Below are 16,189 nucleotides of genomic sequence, written 5' to 3'. Positions count from 1 at the left end.
TTGCATCTACTAGAAACTAGCAAACATATCTGAACAGTGATTATTTTTCTTTTTAAATTAAATTAAATTAACTTTTAGACCTTTGACCGTATAGATGTAAATTTATAAACTGAGCTTAAGTAAACAGTTAATGTTTATAGTTGTTCGGTTTCAACATTTCGCATACGTTAACGTTACCCAACAATTACAGGGTATTTGAAGAGCGTGCAACGTTCTCAACATTTAGCTAAACATATGCAAAACTGCATTAACGGTGCTTAGTTTGCCATTTTGAGCTATCGACATATCGATTATCGATAAGCAGAGCTTAGTATTTAATTTGGTATTTAATTGCAGCCGAAAAATGTCCAACGTACTCGTAAATAAATCAACAATAATTGCCCACTGTCAGGCTACTGTGGGGCAACTGGCGCCACCTCATTGCAGGCGCCACATTAAAACGAGAGAGATGCAAGCGGCAAGCGGCAGCAGCCTGCACCATGCATCAAAGTCCGCAGCCTTAATTTATTTTGAAGTTCTGGCCGTTGCCATTGCTGGGCACAGCGCATACATAATTAACCAAAGCCCCCTTAAAAAATGCCGTCTGTCGCCGCGAATTCCTCACCGAATTCCTGCGGCTGCAATGCGCGTGCCAACGCAGGCAGCCAGCCAGCCAGGCCGGGTGCCTCCACCCGCCCCCCCCCTGCGCCATCGCCCTTGCCCGCCGCACTCCTCTGCTGCTGCTGCTACTGCAATTAATCATTGGCTGCCGGCAAGTGGCAATTTTCTTGTGGCTTGTTGCAAGAGTGCCACTCGGACTCGATCTCGGTCTCGGCTTGATGACACACACACACGCACACGCACACAGAGAGAGAGAGAGAGAGGGGCAAATAAGGACAGGGTTATTTTTAGTGTGACCGTTACACGCCCCCTTGCGACAACTAGATATATGCATGTATGTATGTATGTGTATAATCGATTAATCGTATTCGTATTAAAAATACGAAACGATTGCGTAGATGGGCTATTTTTAAATTTCAATCATGCCCAGTATTAAAGCAGAAAATATTTAAAAAGCCAACAAAATCAACAACAAATATTAATTATTACTTATTCCGATTTTTGTGCCTGCCACATAAATAATTTCAACATTTTTATGTGACAAATTTTTCGTGTTTTTTTTTTTTTTATCATATTTAATGGAAACGTCAAGTTGTGCCGTTATGGCCAGATGCCGTAGCATTATCAAGTCATGTGGCATGAATTTGTTGTTATATTTTCTTGTGATAGTTGTTGTAATATGAATGGACAATTTACGGCGCATTCCTCGTTTAGCCACTCGAGCAAGATGCTGCAAATTCCAGAGATCAATAACGGAAATGATCATGTGGCCAAGCCCCGTATCTGGCCAATCCGTGCACGTCAATGGGGCCTGGCCGCGTTAATTGCGGCTAAAATATTTGGCTGGAATTTGTTTGTCGTCACGGCTTTGTCTGCTGGCCAGTGTGGCCACTGCGTCATCCGACACGGGGACGCCATCGATCAATTGAGCCAAATGCCAAACAGCCAGCAGTGTGACCAACTACCTCTGCAGAAAATAGCTGAAGCCAGTGTCAAAAATAGCCAAAAATAGCTATGTTCGCTTATAGCAACAATAAGGTTAAAATGCAACAAAATAGCTAAATGAGCTTGAAATATTAACTGTTGACACTTGAAAATAGCCAAGTTAAGCTTGAAAATAGCTAAACTGGCCGATAATTAACTTAGTTTGTGGCTTAATTTATTTATGTACTTTTATTTAGCTTTCTTCTTTAATGCAGAGTTGTCCTAAAATGTTTCGACCTTCAATTTCGTGTAGTTTTGCAGTTAATAATATATGTGTATTTGTAATATATATATATATAGATATATATATACATATAGTTATATATATGTATATATATATATATATGTATTGAATCGAAGCAGCATCCACTTCCCGAGCACTTGATGTGACTGCATGGACCGCCTTTTGGTCAGGCTGCAATCGAGCCGCTTTTAAACAGAACTTATCCAATTAACTAAATTAAATACAATATTTTAGTTAAAGTAACATTTACAATAAAGCACTAAGCACTAATCGCCCGCCTACCCGCCAGCTACTTCTGTTCAGTGAACTTGGCGATCTGCGGATATTTGCCCGGCTTGTAATCGATGTCCTGTTTAAGGCGTTCCCGGGCATTGCTGCGCACGGCCTCTGTGTAGGATGACTGAACGACAGCGTCATGTGCAATGGCATTGATCACAACATCCGGATTGACGGCCGTATTGACGCCGGGTCCGTTCGGTCCGCTCAGACCGGTGCTCTGTAAGGCACGCTGCACTCCGCTGGCGATCAGACACTCAACATTTGGCGGCTTTTCCGACTGGATGATCTTGCGGCGCTTGGCAGACATGCCCGATATGTAGGCATCCGAGTACGGCGGCTGTGGCCGGTTTTGCTGTAAGGCCAGGTGATGAGATTGATTAGGCGAACCGGTTGTCAATGGTGCTGTCACTCACCTCCGCTTGGGTCTGCAGATCCCGCGTTATCACAGGCAGCCAGTCATTGGGGAAATTGTTGTGCCAGGGCTCCGAGCCGACCGTCACGGCGGGCAATGCTGGCTCCAGTTCTGAGGCGCTGCTGCTGCTGCTGCTGGCCACCTCGGCCATTTCAATGTCGCTATCGAGCGATTGCGCTGCCGGCGGCGACTGCTGTTGCTGCTGCTGCAGCGGCTGTGGATGAAATGCAAGCGGCGGCGGCGCCACAAAAGGCTGCTATTAGTTGCGAATGAGACGCTACCCCCTACCCTCTCCACTCGGGCCACTCTCTCCCTGACTTACATCTAAGGGCAGCGATAACTGAGCATCGCGCAGCACCAGGAACTGTTGGGCATCGGCGGTGTCCGTGTGCGCCGGTATTGTCGGATCAATGTAGATGCACAGAAACTGCAAGGCTTCGTTGCGGAAATCTGCAGAGGATCAGGCACAATTAGTTTTGGTTGTTGAAACAGCCTACAAGGAGCTCACTCACTTGAGCGCAGTGGCACGCAGAGCAGCCGCATCAGCTGGCGCCAATAAAGCTCCGCATTGACGCTGCCGAGGCACAGGAAGAGCACGCTGTAGAGTCGCTTGCGGAACTGCTCGCAGATCTGTTTGAGCTGCTGTTCGAAGTGGCTGCCGCAGCTGTTGGATCTGTAGCACAGCTCGATGACCAGGCGCAGGCTCTGGCGCAGCGTGTTGCACACCGAATCGCGTGAATTGTATTCCGGCCGCTCGTACTGCGGCAAATAGAGCAGGCTGTCGCCAAACCAGTCCAGGGCGCGGCCAATGGCCGAGGGCATCGTCTCCTCGTTAATGGGCGCACCCTCGAAGACGCTGTGATTCAGAAAGCTGCGCAGCTGGGCACGCAAATCGCTCGACTGCTCCCTGACCACAACAGTGGCTGCTGCTCCTCCAGCTGTTCCCGCTCCTGCTCCCGCTGCTACTTGTACCGCTGATGTGACTGGGCCGAGGCTGGTCACGCTGTTGCCGGCAATCGGTGTGCCGGACAGGTCAGCGTCTGCAGCTGATGCTGCGGATAAGGATACGGTGGGATTGGCTCCCACAGTGTTGCCGGCGGCGTTGTTGCTGGCGGTCACATTGCCGGCCAAAGCTGTTTGCGCATGATTTCTCATATTAGTTACCAAAAAATTGTCAAACATAGCGGATATAAGTCTGGATATGGTTCTTTGCATGGGCCGTACGTTCGGCGGGAGAGCACGGCGATTGAGCGTGTAGCTCGCATTGCTGCTCGCAGCTGGACCGCTGCTCCCACCGCCACCACCACCTCCACCTCCACCTCCGCCACCACCAGCGGCATTAGCAACGGTTGCCATTCCCGGCACGCTTCCGCTTCGGTTCTCACGGCTGATGGCGGCACGTCGACGCGACGACATTGGACGCGCGAGACTCGTGCCGCTCTGGCTACGCGGCGGCAAGCGACTAGCGATGACTATGATGACACGGATAGAATGCAAATTAGATGACAGAGATGCAAACCGGCCACCGACTAAGATTCCTATCTGTGTATGTGTATGTGTGTGTGTGGGTGAGTGTGTGTGACTGTGTGAGTGTGTTTCTGTGTGTGTTACACGGCTACTTTTGGATTCGTTGAATTGGTCGAAGGCTCCACTCGCCTGTCCTGTGACTTATATTTGGATTTATGTGATTGTTGGTAGAATATTTATATAAATATTAGTACCATCTGCATTTCTCTTTAGAAGAATACGAAAGCCAGACGTGTCTAGGCTATGTTCCATGAAGATATCCTTAATCCTGTGAGACTAGCATGTGTGAAAACAGACAGTCTAAGGGTCGGCTGCTGTTGTTGATAAACTAATTATATATTATATTCTAAGCTTCCATCCGATACCTCCATTAGGACTCTATATGCGACGATGCACTTTTTGTATCGTATATAATTGAACATAAATCAATTCAATTCATTCGAAAAGCGAACTTCGCTTTCAGATATACAAATTTCTATATATTTACAAAGCTGGTGGTTTTGATTGACTGACTGACGCATTGATTGACGCACAGTACAAGTCGCAATTGGGGGAAAAACTTCAATTTTCACAGTCATTTTCGTGATTTCCACCAGCAAGGGTGGAAATTAAGTGGAAAACTCTTAAAGTTTTTTTTTGTAAAATCATTTTTTTAAAAACGATATTTCTTGAAAATAAAATACATGAATATGTAGTTTTCGACAATTCCACCAACAAGGGTGAAAGATAAGTGGAAAGCTACTGAAATAAGTTTTGTTGTTGGTTAAATATTTTTTTGATAGAACTTTCTTAAAATTCATTTCAAAATATTTAAATATATGAATACGCATTTCAACGATATTCGCTCAAATGAAAGGAAAACTAATTAAAATTGTATCGATAAATACTTCGCCCGCGCATAGCCGGGCAATTTGATACACACAACAATTTCATATTCAGAATTGCTTAAAACTGACGATTAGTTAAATATCTGCACATTTTGCTTCTTTCTAGAAGTGCTAACTGTCGGAGGTCCACTGTATTTTATTATGTGTATATGATATTATATTTATTTAATACTGAGAGATTGGAAACTGAGGATCAGGTGTCGCTGGTTCTAATGAAATTTGTTGCGTAACGCTTTGTTTTGGATTTGTACTCTTGTGTTCTGTTTGTTTGTGCACAATAAAAACCCGGTTTACATCTCTGGTGAATGATGTTAGGATGAGGAGGAAAGCAAACAACGTGGCGAGGCGAAGCCGTGCAGTGCCCGAGACATAACTACGGCTCTCTCTCTCTATATAGAGACTATATATATATACAGATATACACTTATTCGTACTAAGACTAAGCGATTTGAGGTTCTAGGCTAGGACATAAGACTCACCCGCTGCATTGCCGGCTGCTGCTGCGGCCGATCTTCGATTGCTGCTCGTGCTCGTGTTGATGATGTTGTTGCTGTTGTTGTTATTGTTGTTGTTGTTGTGCTGGATCAGCGTTTCGGGCTCGCGTATATGATGGCTGTTGCAGGGCAAAAAGCGATCGAATGCGGTGTGCGTGGGCGCAATGCGTCCGGCCCAATTGTTATTGCCGCCAATCTGTATCTGCGGCCGGGACGTCGACCGAGTCTGCGTGGCCGTTGTGGGCAATGTATTTGCCCGCTGCTCGCCGCTGCGTGTGCCGCTCGATGTGGATGCAGCGGCTGGAGGCGCACCGGCAGCAGCAGCACCGGGAGCAGCTGGTGGTGTTGCACCGGCAGCTGCTGCTGCATTCGCATCGCCAGTTGCAGTTGCAGTTCCAGTGCTGTCGGTGGCAGCTGCTGGGCGTCCCTGTGGATGCACAGCAGCGGTCATCACATGCACCGGCAAATTGATGGACATCACATTGGGCACATTGAACTCCAGACGCAGATCCGTATCGTTTGTGGCGCTATTAACCACGGCCTGTATCAAGCGGGCCATCTGCACGTGCGGATCTGCAAGCAGGCGAAGAAGTGTTATAAAAATGGAATTCAAATAAAACAAAAGTCAACTGCGCAGCAGGGAGGTGCTCCAGGAGGTCAAGAGGTGCTCCAGGAGGCAATTAGTAGAGCAACAACAAGAGGAACACAACAGATTAGGGCTTGAGCTTTCAATTGAATTGATTTTCAGTTAGATGCCAATGCGGGAAATTGGAAGCATGATTAGAAATCAACGGCAAGCGGAGCTTAAGAAAGGCGAAAGGATTGGACCTACTGGGCGGTGGCATGGGCACGGGCATATACAGGCGAAACCTGGGCCTGGGTGCTGCATCGCCCTCAGCTAAATGCTGCTCGCGCTCATCTGGAGAAGATCGACAGGGGATTAGTTAAGGAAGGTTTTCTTTCCGTGCAGTTGCTTTTGCATCTATTCAAGATTTGGACTCACCCATTTCGCCCACTTCGGAGCGCGGCTGCGGCTGGGCGCCAGCGGCTGCAGCGGCATTTGTTGGCGCCACCATGGGCTCATCCACGGGATCCTCGACGTTGTCGTTGTTGCGCGTCAAAAGGCCAGCAACGACAGCAGCTGCAGCATCTGCCTCAGCCACGCCCGCGGCCATTGCGTCATCGCTAGCGACAGGCTCCGGCTCAGTTTGTGATTGTGTTGGAGTTGTGGCAGCTGCGGCGGCACGTGGCAGAGAAGTTCCTCTTGGAAACGCAAAAGCGCGTGCATAGAGCTCATCCATTTGCTGCTGTTCGCTTGGCGGGTTCTGCGACTGATCCGGAGCGGGAGCTGCTGCGGCGGCAGCAAGTGGCAAGGGAACGGCCGCTCGGACAGCGCGCGCATATGAGTCCAGTTCCAGCTGCTGTTCCATGCTCAGCTGTTCCGGCTGCTGTGTGGCAACTGCAGCTGTCGCCGCAGTCGAAGCGGCACCCTGGGCCGGCGGCACCTGGGCGATGAGCTCGGCCAGCGGCGTGGCCACCAGATTGGGCGTGAATATGTTGTTCGAGCGTATGTAGCCGCTCTGCTCGACGAGTATGGGCCGGCAGGTGAGCACGCGCGGGCCCGGCTGCGAGAGGTCCAGCATCAGATCCGAGATGGCGTGCTGGGCATGGGACAGATAGTGCAAGGCTTCTGAGACGCGATCGTAGATGCGCTGGGCGTTCTCGCGGCCAGCCGTGTCCTGCTCCTCGAAGTTGGGATCCTGCTGCAGTATTTCGTAGTAGCGATCCAGGAAGGGCGACAAGCGCGTCTCCACGCTGCGATAGCGCTGGAAGACACTCGCCAGCACCTGAGGCCGGGTCCGACGACGCGGACCAATGCCTGCTGCTGCCGCCGCCGCCGCATTGGTGGCATTGTCCTCGGCAGCTCCTGCCGTAGCTGGCGCTGATCCTGCTGCTCCATCAGTTGCTTGTGGCGAGTTGGAACGCTCGTCCTCGCCTGGCGGCGTGCCGGCACCCTCAGCAGCCTCGTCGTCAGTCTCGATCACATCCTCAATGATGACCGCAGCAGCGGCTGTCGTCTCCTCGCTGGTATCGCTGCCGGCCACGGCGCCGCTGGCGGCGCCTTCGCTGCTGCCGCCGGCCTGGGTCGAGCGCTGCTGCTGCTGCTGCTCGCCCTCCTCGTTGGTGTACACCGTGGGCAGCTGCACTACGGTGTAGTTGCGGCCGGGCGTATTGCGGGAGAGGGCCGCGGTGACCGCATCCTGCACCATGTCGATGATGTTATTGTTGCGCGGCAAGTCCGTCGAGGAGACGCCGACCTCGACCACAGTGGACTCCATGGTCCAGTGACCGCGTTGCAGTATATCCAACGGCTGATTGTTCAGACCGATCTCCGGATTCTCCAGATAGGCGGCTATATTGTTGGCACAGTCGATCATGTGCTGGGCAACGGTAATGCGATTAATGCAAAAGGACGACGAGTTCGGAAAGCGATTCGGTGGTGTCCGTGCCTGCAAGGGATTGCAACAGAGATAAGACAAGGAAACGAGGCGCGCTGCGGGTCAAGACTTACTCCGGCGGCGGTCAAGGGTCCGTTGTTTACGGGTATGGCCATGGTGCCCACCAGCATGCCATCGAGTGCCCGGAAGTATGGTGCATTGCGCAAATTGCGCGGCGTTGGCCGGCCGGGCATGCCGCGAAAGCCACGCATCGGCTCATCGTTGTTGGTGGCGTTGGCGCCGCGCTGCGAGAACGGCGGACGCTCGGCGACGTGCAGCACCTTGCCGTCCACATCTGGCAGAGAGTGGAACAGGGCAGGGCATTAATGAGTGTGTCCAAAACTGTGTGTGCAGATGACTCACCGTATTCCTTGACCTGCTTGTCATCCGCCAGCACGCGACCCTGGTAGATGATGCGCTGGTTCTCCGCGGCGATGTTCGTCTTCTCCGCAATCTGCTCCTTGAACTGCCGTATGGTTAACTGTAAAAATTGGTCAAAGAAAAGCGGTTTTGGAAGCTTCTGGTCATACCACAACCTCAAAAAAAAAAAAAAAATACCACACACACACACACACACTTACCTCATTGTCGATGCTGAAGTCGTGTGTGCGAGCATCTAGAGTTTTCACCTTTAGGTTTATTAACATTTTTTCGGCCGTCTGTATTGTAATTAGCCCGTGTTGTCAATTGCGGCGCAAATGCTGTTCAATTAGTTTCTTTTGACTGCAAAAATACTTAAAACAGACGGCTGGCTAGCTGCTGGCTGCCAACGGGAACGGCGCGGGTGGAAGAAGAAAATCGGTGCCGTGCCGATGTGCGATGGCTATCGTTGTGTCGTTTCTGCCAATCGAATCGCATTCGCGTTCGCATTCGGAATCGGTTTCGGATACGGATTCGCCCTTGCTCTCACTCTCACTCTCACACTATTTTTGCGCTGTGTTTTCCAATCCGGTGTAGCCAAGTGTGCGTTTTTTTTTTTTCTTCTTGTTTTATTTTGATTTTTGTTTGATTTTCATGCGATTGCGAATCGTCAAAGCCGCTATGTCGCAATTGCACCGTATGCCAGGCGTTTTCCAAGCAACTAATTCGAAATATATATCAGGTAAATTTTGACAAACAATTACACAAAAATAGCTAGCGGCTGCGACTGAGAATTCTTAACTTCTGCTTTTACAAAATATACTGTATACAATTTGTTTGGAATTTACCAAATTGGTATTAAAAATAAAAACAATACGGGCACATTACAAAAATCTTGCACATCAAACGATACATCGACCAGCTGCCAACTATCGTTTGCTCTTTCAAATAGTCTGGCAAGGCTCTCATTGCCCTGTTTGGCTGACACTTGGCGCGCATATTTGAAAATATATTCAGAGCAACTAGAAAGTTTCCAAGTATCTGGCAAGCCTGTCGTTGCGCTGCAGCCCTAGCATGCTGCCACTTGGCGCGAAAGTCTCATATATTTGAATACAAATTCAGCGCATTCGCGTTTATTATTCGTTTCCTTCACATGTGCACAAGTAAAATGTTTACTTGCGCGTCCACAAAAACACTTGACGTGCTCACCGCATATATTAACCCAACCGCGGGCCAAAGGTAACCCGCCCGGGCCCCTTTGCGACGTCGGCTTTGAGTTGCATCCTGTGGGAATTTTTTTGGGCACTGCACACAGAAAAAAGGCGCCGCATGAATAATAAGAAATAAACCAGGCAAAGCAAAAGGTGTAGAACAACTTTTTGCTTTGAATATTTAAGTGGCAGAGCCGCAGCGAGAAGGGGAGGAAAAGGGGCTAACACAATTTTTCTTATACCCCAAGAAATGTGCGGAAATGTGATTTAATGTCGGCGATTGTGAGTTCCACGAGCTCAAAATGATTGCCGAATATTTTTAAGGGGGCACAAATTGTGCTAAGATGAAATGCTTAAATAGTAAAGACTTTAATATATCTATAATTCCTTTGCAAAGCTTATAAATATTTTATATTATTATTATTTATTTATGTTTATTTTGGCACATTTTGTCAGTGGGGCAATATTTAATAATTTGTACACTTTACTTAACGCCTTGCAATTTACAAATTGCTTTTAAATGGGCTGTAAAAAAGTTTTAATGAGTTTTCGACACTTCGCGCCACGCCCCCTTACCCCCCCCCCCCCCCCCCCCCCCCCCCTTTACAAAACTCTGTTTATGCATTTTCATTTTAATTTTCATTATCTTTTCTTTTTTTTTTCCGCCCGTTTTCCTATTTGTTTTGTATATTTTCGTGTTTTTCCCCACAAAACTTGGTTCTGACAGTGTTGCAAAGGGCGCCAAATGTGAGCATGACGCCTTCGCTGACATTTCCCTGAGAATGTCACAGAGCGGAAAAAAATATAATAAAAAACAACAATAATTGCTTGGCAGTTGGTTTTTTTTTTGAGGGGGAGGGACTTAATGAAATTATATCAATCGGGAGATCAGGCAGCCGCTCTCTAAATGGATATTGTTGTTGTTGTTGTTGTTGTTGTCGTGCTTCTGGCAGCTGGCAAATGACTTTTACTTTTGTTATTGTTAATATTTTCATTCATGAAATTTGAATTTCAACGCATTGAATGTAAGTTGTAATCATTGCTTGGCCAACTTTTTCGATTTTCCCCGACGCTTTTCCTGGCATTTTCTCATTTCACGTGACGGTCAAGAACGGGCAGTGCAGCTCCAAAGTCTCACGTCAAATTAAATCAGGCTATAATATAAAGAAAATTGAAGCCAACTCCCTTTTGTGCCATAACACACCAACACAGCCAAAGGGCAGAGGGAGGGGGCATTGGGCGGGGGGTGTGGCAAATAGGGCTGGCGCAGGGGTTGCTTGTGTCTAAGGCCAAGACAGAGGGCAGCTGATTGGCAATATAACACCCGGGAAACCAAAACGCGGCATTAACCCCTAAGAGAACGGATATTTCTGCTGGGAAAGTATTTTTTTTTTTTTAAAATATATGTATGTTTCAGCCTTAACTTGTTGAGAATTGCAAGGGATCAATCAACGAGATTGAACAAAGTGACCAAAGCAAAACAAAACTGTGTTAAACATAGACACATATCTCACATAAGGGTTAAGATGAGAGCCCTTTGCAATTGCAGCCTTAACTTGTTGAGAATTGCAACGGTTCAATCAAAGAGATTGAGCAAAGCTACAAAAAAAATACGCATAAAGATAAGATGGAATACACAAAAACTATAAATCTATAAACTGGGGTTAAATATAGACACACAGCTAACATAAGGGTTAATATGAAGGCTAAATTGTAAGTGTGTGTGCTTGTGTGCGTGTGTGCTTGTGTGCGTGTCTGTGCGTGTGTGTGCTTGTGTGCGTGTGGTTGGTTAGTTGATTGGCTGCAATATGCTTTACGGCTCATACTTGTAATTGCTGGTAAATAATTTCCAGTTGCAAGTGGCAATTGCATTGGCCTCATAAATATCGCCAACTCGGGCGAGAACTAAAAGCCGAACCGCAAAATTTATAGTCAACACTTAATCTAAGCTGTCAATGCGCCCGCAACAGCAGAAACGAAAAAAAAAAACAACAATGGAAACAATGGCAAACTAACGTAATTGCTGCACATTACGACAATACGTAAAAATGGCACAGTTGTTGACCAACACTGGCAAGCACACAGACACACACAGACATGCCGTCGCACATGTGTGCGCGCAGAGAAGTCGTAAAGTTTTAGTTGCATTCAGCCTTCGCACAATTTCGTCTTCGTCTTCATTTTCGTTTTCGTCTTTGACTTTTAATTTATGTTTCAATTCCAATTAGCAGACGAGGCGCGTGGAGCTTTTATGCGAGTCCCGTTAATTGACTTTCGGCCTGGCGCTGGCGCGTCATTTGTAATTGTATACAATAGAGAGAGTGGGAGAGTGGCAGAGTGGGAGAGTGGCAGAGCGGGCGAGAGCGCACGTGAGAGTGGGCGAGATCGGGAGAGTGAGGTTAAGTGGCCAATGCAGCTAATTGAAGTTCAAATTGTGCTCGGGCATTGAGTAAGGCGCTTAGCCAAGGAAACCGTTCAAATGATGTTGCACACACTTGCACACGCACACACACATGAGTGAGTGTGACCAGGCGAACAAAAAAATGGCAGACGAAGACGAATTCACAGAAAATTCACTTAAGCGACGTAAAAGCAACTAAAGCCAATTTAACAGTCAATACAAAGGCAGACACACACACACACACGTACACTCGCACACACATGCACAGTAAGGCAGTTAAGCGCCCACACAATCGCATGGCAATTGTAAGGCAAACGGAAATAAAATCAAGCATAAATGCAATAATACAATTTATGTGCCAAATTTCATAAGAGCCATAATGGACTCGCACACACACACACACACACAAATCAAGCAAAAGTCATCAACAAACAAAGGTGACTCCTTGCCGAAGTTGAGCGTAATCGTAATCACGTTTGTGTTCCCCAGATCCTGAATGTTGATGCTATTTATGTGTCATTTTCATTGCGCAAAACTTTTGCAGACGGTCAAGGCAACAATGTGCCCGAATTTCTACTTGAAAACGAACTATGCTTCTTTATACTTCTCTCTCTCTCTCTCTCTCTTTGCTCTTACCGTTACCCCCTCCCTTGCCCCTACTTGCTGTCTTTGGCAAGTTAACAACATTTGCTTTACGTTTGCCAATTGGATTATAACTCAATTGTAGTTGAGCGATTTTTATGGTATCGAATGGAAGTATCGAATGGACTCCTCTACTATTCGAGTGCCGGGCCATTGAGTAGGCAACAATAGCAAAAACTTGCATTCAGCTGCGGCAAGCGTAACAGCACGAAACTATACGAAGTGTTAATACTCTACAAAATGTTGCATGCAGAATTAAGTTTATATGTTAAAATAAGAATTGTAAGCCCAATGCCAAATAAAAACATTTATAAAAGAAATAGACAGTTGTTACTGCTTCATTTGAACCAGCGACCTCTCGCTTGCTAGTTCGACGCTTAGAAAGCTTAGCTAAGGCTTACTATAAAAAAGACGTATATAAACAAAATAGACAATAGTTACTGCTTATTTGAACCAGCAACTTGTCGCTCGCTAGTTCAACGCTCAGAAACCTAAGGCTAAGGCTATATTAGTTATATATAAAAGAATGCCTCTTTTATGTTTTAGCCAAGATATTTCAATTATTATCTAAAACAGGACGTCATTAAGTCGAGTTAAGGCCAACTTTGTGTAAATAAAGTCAAGTCAAGCTTTTTAAAGCTATACGAAGCTGCTCTATCGATTCCATTTTGGAGATTATTCAGTGTCTAATAAGAAATAAAAAAATACACAATTCCAATAAGATTGGGCTATGACAATTAAGAACTTTCAAGGCAATTTCTTAATATGCTGCAAGCTGATATAAAAAGAACTTAAATATACTTTTATGCAACTTAATTCCAATAAGAATCACAAATGTGACCAATAAGAACTTTTGAGCAAATACCTTAATATGATGCAAGCTGATATAAACAAATGTGCTGCTCGCACTGAAAGGGAATTTTGGGGCTTGTGAATCCATTGTTATGATGCTTTGGCCCAGATATACGCAAAGACATCTCGAAGCAGTTGAGCTCGTGCTCGTCGAGATGCATTAACAATTTGCCGGGCTTAATGCATCTCCGATGGGCCATAAATTGTGCTGGCTCTTACATTTTGGGGCATGGTCAGCGCTTGAGGGCACTTCAGCGGCCAGGTAGAAGAGAAATGTGGAGCAGGTGAGCCGAACAATTGTTGGTTGTTGTTATGCAATAAGTGATCCGGTGACACGCCCTCCATTTGCTGTCACATTGTGTTGGGTAAATTGATTTGCCACGATCTCGAGATAGAGAAATGGATTTATGAAAGTCACGCCGCAAACTGGGCCAACACATGAGTAATCGACCGGGCCACAGTGCGTGGTGCGTGGTGCGTTTACCTATTTATAAGACTGGGCTGAGGCTAGAAAATAGCAACAGTTGATCGTCGACTTCTTTTACAGCTTCAACATGGCACACCAAATCCTGGCACTGACTTTGCTGCTCCTACTCTCGCCCGCCTGGGCGGGCATCAGCTATCTGGGCGATGAGCACGCCGTGGCGCATACACAGCAGCATGTGGTCAGGAGCTATGATGGCACCGTCTCGCACTATGCCAAGTCCGTGGCCACGCCCTACTCCCAGGTGCACAAGCAGGACACGCGCATCAGCAACAATGTCTACCAGCCGGCCATTGCCAAGAGCCTCAGCTATGCCGCTCCAGCGCCCGTCTCCGTTGGCTATGCAACGCATCAGCCCACGCTCTTCACCCAGGCAGCTCCACTAGCGCCCGTCTATCAGCAGCAGCAGCAGCAGCAGCAGCACATTCCAGCTGCCCAGGCCAGCTATGCCAGCCATCAGCCCGTCGTGGTTCATTACTCGCCCGCGGAGACCGTTTCCCACATGAGCTTCGATGGATTCGGCACCCATTGGGGCTACTAGACTGTTATTTTTCACTGCTTGTTCAACTATTTCTAAGAGCTTGCATTCAATAAAAGATATTTTTAATAGAGACTTTTGAAGTTGCTGAGCAGAAAGTTGCGGGTTCGAACTTCTCACTAAAATATATAATCCCAAAAATATAAACCCTCTATCTTATTATTCTCAGCTTTAGCTTGATAAATGCTGCTCTCTTTATTAATAAATAAAATTCGAAAAGTCTTCTAAGCTTCGCTTGGTGTGGAAGACGAGGTTCAAACCCATTTGGACCTTAAGTTTGAGATTTTGATTACTTATTCTATTTATCTATATCTATTTCTCAGTTTTCCAGATTTCAAGAGCCAGAGAAACCTTTTGAAGCCAACTTTCAAATACTAAAGGTCGAAAGAAGTCTTGGAAGACGAGGTTCGAACCCACTTGGACCCTTAATTTAAGATTTTGCGGGTCATTTGCTATTATTATGCGTTTGTCTAGCTTCATGGATCGAAAGAAAGTTTGCATATTTTATTAATTTCTATCAGAGAAACCCTCAAAATCCCCCAAAGAAAAATCTAACATGTTATATATATTTAATTTCTTTAACGCAGCCTTAATCTGAGTTCATAGTTTCCTCACATTGGGCTCACGTCTTCGTGTTGGTGGCTAAACAAATCATAAAAATCCACACAAAGTGCACTACAAATAGCCTCAAGTAGGACATTAGAGCGTTGTTGTGCTAATGCCACGCCCACTTGACGCCCAACCGCCCATGTGGAATGGTCGGGTTACGTGATTTGTGCAGCGCAAACTTAAAAATCGGACATGAACGCTACGTGACCCGCATAGGAAGTGCTTGAGGAGCGGCCAAGGACACAGCATCAACTGAACTAATCGGATTTTTATTTTCGATTTCTTTCTCTCTTTTCTTTTTTTTCTCTGTTCTCGTTATAAATTATGCACATTGACAATTGCATGGAGCCAACCTGGCGCTCTTGAGGGTCATAATCTATAAATTGAAATCACATTTTTGCTAGCTCATTAATTTTGCAACTCAACTCACAATGGCGAAACTTGAGGCAAAACGGGCCAAAAGTCAATTTCGGCATCAAGTTCTTTTCAGCTCATCAGTTGGCCATAAATGATAGCTCCATTAGATGGCAATCAGCTGCAAAGCACTGCAAATTGTTCAATTGAAATGTGCCCGCAGGCTAATACGAAAAACTATGCTAATAAATTTTTATTTAAATAGCCAGAAACTGTGTGCAACAAATTGCAAGGAGTAGTTGGTAGAAAGTGGCTGGTGAGAAGTAAGTAGGTAAAATGTAGCTGGTAAAAAGTAACTGTCAAAAAGTATATAGAAAAAGTGGCTGCTAAAAGTAGCTGGCAAATAGTAGCTGTTATAAAGTGGCTGGCAAAAAGTAGCTGGTAAAAGTAACTGTCAAAATGTAGCTGGCAAAAAGTAGCTGGTAAAAAGTAGGTGGCAAATAGTAGCTTGTAGAAAGTAGCTGGTAAATAGTAGCTGGTAAAAAGTAACTGCTAAATAGTTACTGGTAGAAAGTAACTACAAAATTGTTGTAGCAAGCGCTAGGAACAAAACATGAATACCCGATAACTAAATACCCTTCCGAGATTATATTTACATTTAATAATCCAAAAAGTAGCTGACAAATATGATTCCGGCCGGATCCGATATATGTGACAAGAAAGAAGATTCAATCTTTAAGACTATTTTTCATGGCAACAGATACTGATCAAGAACATATATATATAAACTTTACGCCTCTTTCTGTGTCTTTC

At 46.1% G+C, this 16,189-nt stretch overlaps 2 protein-coding genes across 5 annotated transcripts; one reads left to right on the top strand and one right to left on the bottom strand.

Annotated features, from left to right (window-relative positions):
- Positions 1-1,754: 1,754 nt before the first annotated feature.
- On the bottom strand, positions 1,755-9,174 carry LOC115770984 (large proline-rich protein bag6-B). 4 transcript variants are annotated; one of them, XM_030716471.1, is made up of 10 exons: positions 8,507-9,174; positions 8,289-8,406; positions 8,000-8,220; positions 6,431-7,937; positions 5,413-6,000; positions 3,032-3,991; positions 2,842-2,969; positions 2,521-2,775; positions 2,111-2,459; positions 1,755-2,039 (listed from the first exon to the last, which is right to left on the bottom strand). In XM_030716471.1, the coding sequence occupies exons 1-9, from the start codon at positions 8,570-8,572 to the stop codon at positions 2,118-2,120; spliced, it is 4,185 nt and encodes a 1,394-aa protein (XP_030572331.1). In that variant the 5' UTR covers positions 8,573-9,174; the 3' UTR covers positions 1,755-2,039; positions 2,111-2,117. The 4 variants fall into 4 exon arrangements, with proteins under 4 accessions (XP_030572331.1, XP_030572330.1, XP_030572332.1 ...); XM_030716470.1 differs by having other exon boundaries at positions 1,755-2,459; XM_030716472.1 differs by having other exon boundaries at positions 1,755-2,459; positions 2,521-2,733; positions 8,507-9,172.
- Positions 9,175-13,945: 4,771 nt separating this feature from the next.
- Positions 13,946-14,416, top strand: LOC115770985 (larval/pupal cuticle protein H1C). The gene has a single exon (XM_030716474.1). The coding sequence runs from the start codon at positions 13,946-13,948 to the stop codon at positions 14,414-14,416; it is 471 nt and encodes a 156-aa protein (XP_030572334.1).
- The last annotated feature ends 1,773 nt before the right edge of the window (positions 14,417-16,189 follow it).

This window comes from Drosophila novamexicana, unplaced genomic scaffold (assembly GCF_003285875.2).
Source record: "Drosophila novamexicana strain 15010-1031.04,08,12 unplaced genomic scaffold, DnovRS2.1 tig00000024-arrow-pilon, whole genome shotgun sequence".
NCBI classification, from domain to species: Eukaryota; Metazoa; Arthropoda; class Insecta; order Diptera; family Drosophilidae; genus Drosophila; species Drosophila novamexicana.
This window is presented reverse-complemented; position numbering and strand designations above follow the sequence as displayed.

What these genes read in the sequence shown, in the direction of transcription:
- LOC115770985 (XM_030716474.1), top strand. Translation starts at nt 13,946, where the DNA reads ATGGCACACCAAATCCTGGCACTGACTTTGCTGCTCCTACTCTCGCCC.
- LOC115770984 (XM_030716470.1), bottom strand. Translation starts at nt 8,572, where the DNA reads ATGTTAATAAACCTAAAGGTGAAAACTCTAGATGCTCGCACACACGAC. An exon ending in CAAGCAGGTCAAGGAATACG is followed by an intron (nt 8,221 to 8,288) that starts GTGAGTCATCTG and finishes ACTCTCTGCCAG; the next exon opens with ATGTGGACGGCAAGGTGCTG. An exon ending in GACCCTTGACCGCCGCCGGA is followed by an intron (nt 7,938 to 7,999) that starts GTAAGTCTTGAC and finishes AATCCCTTGCAG; the next exon opens with GCACGGACACCACCGAATCG.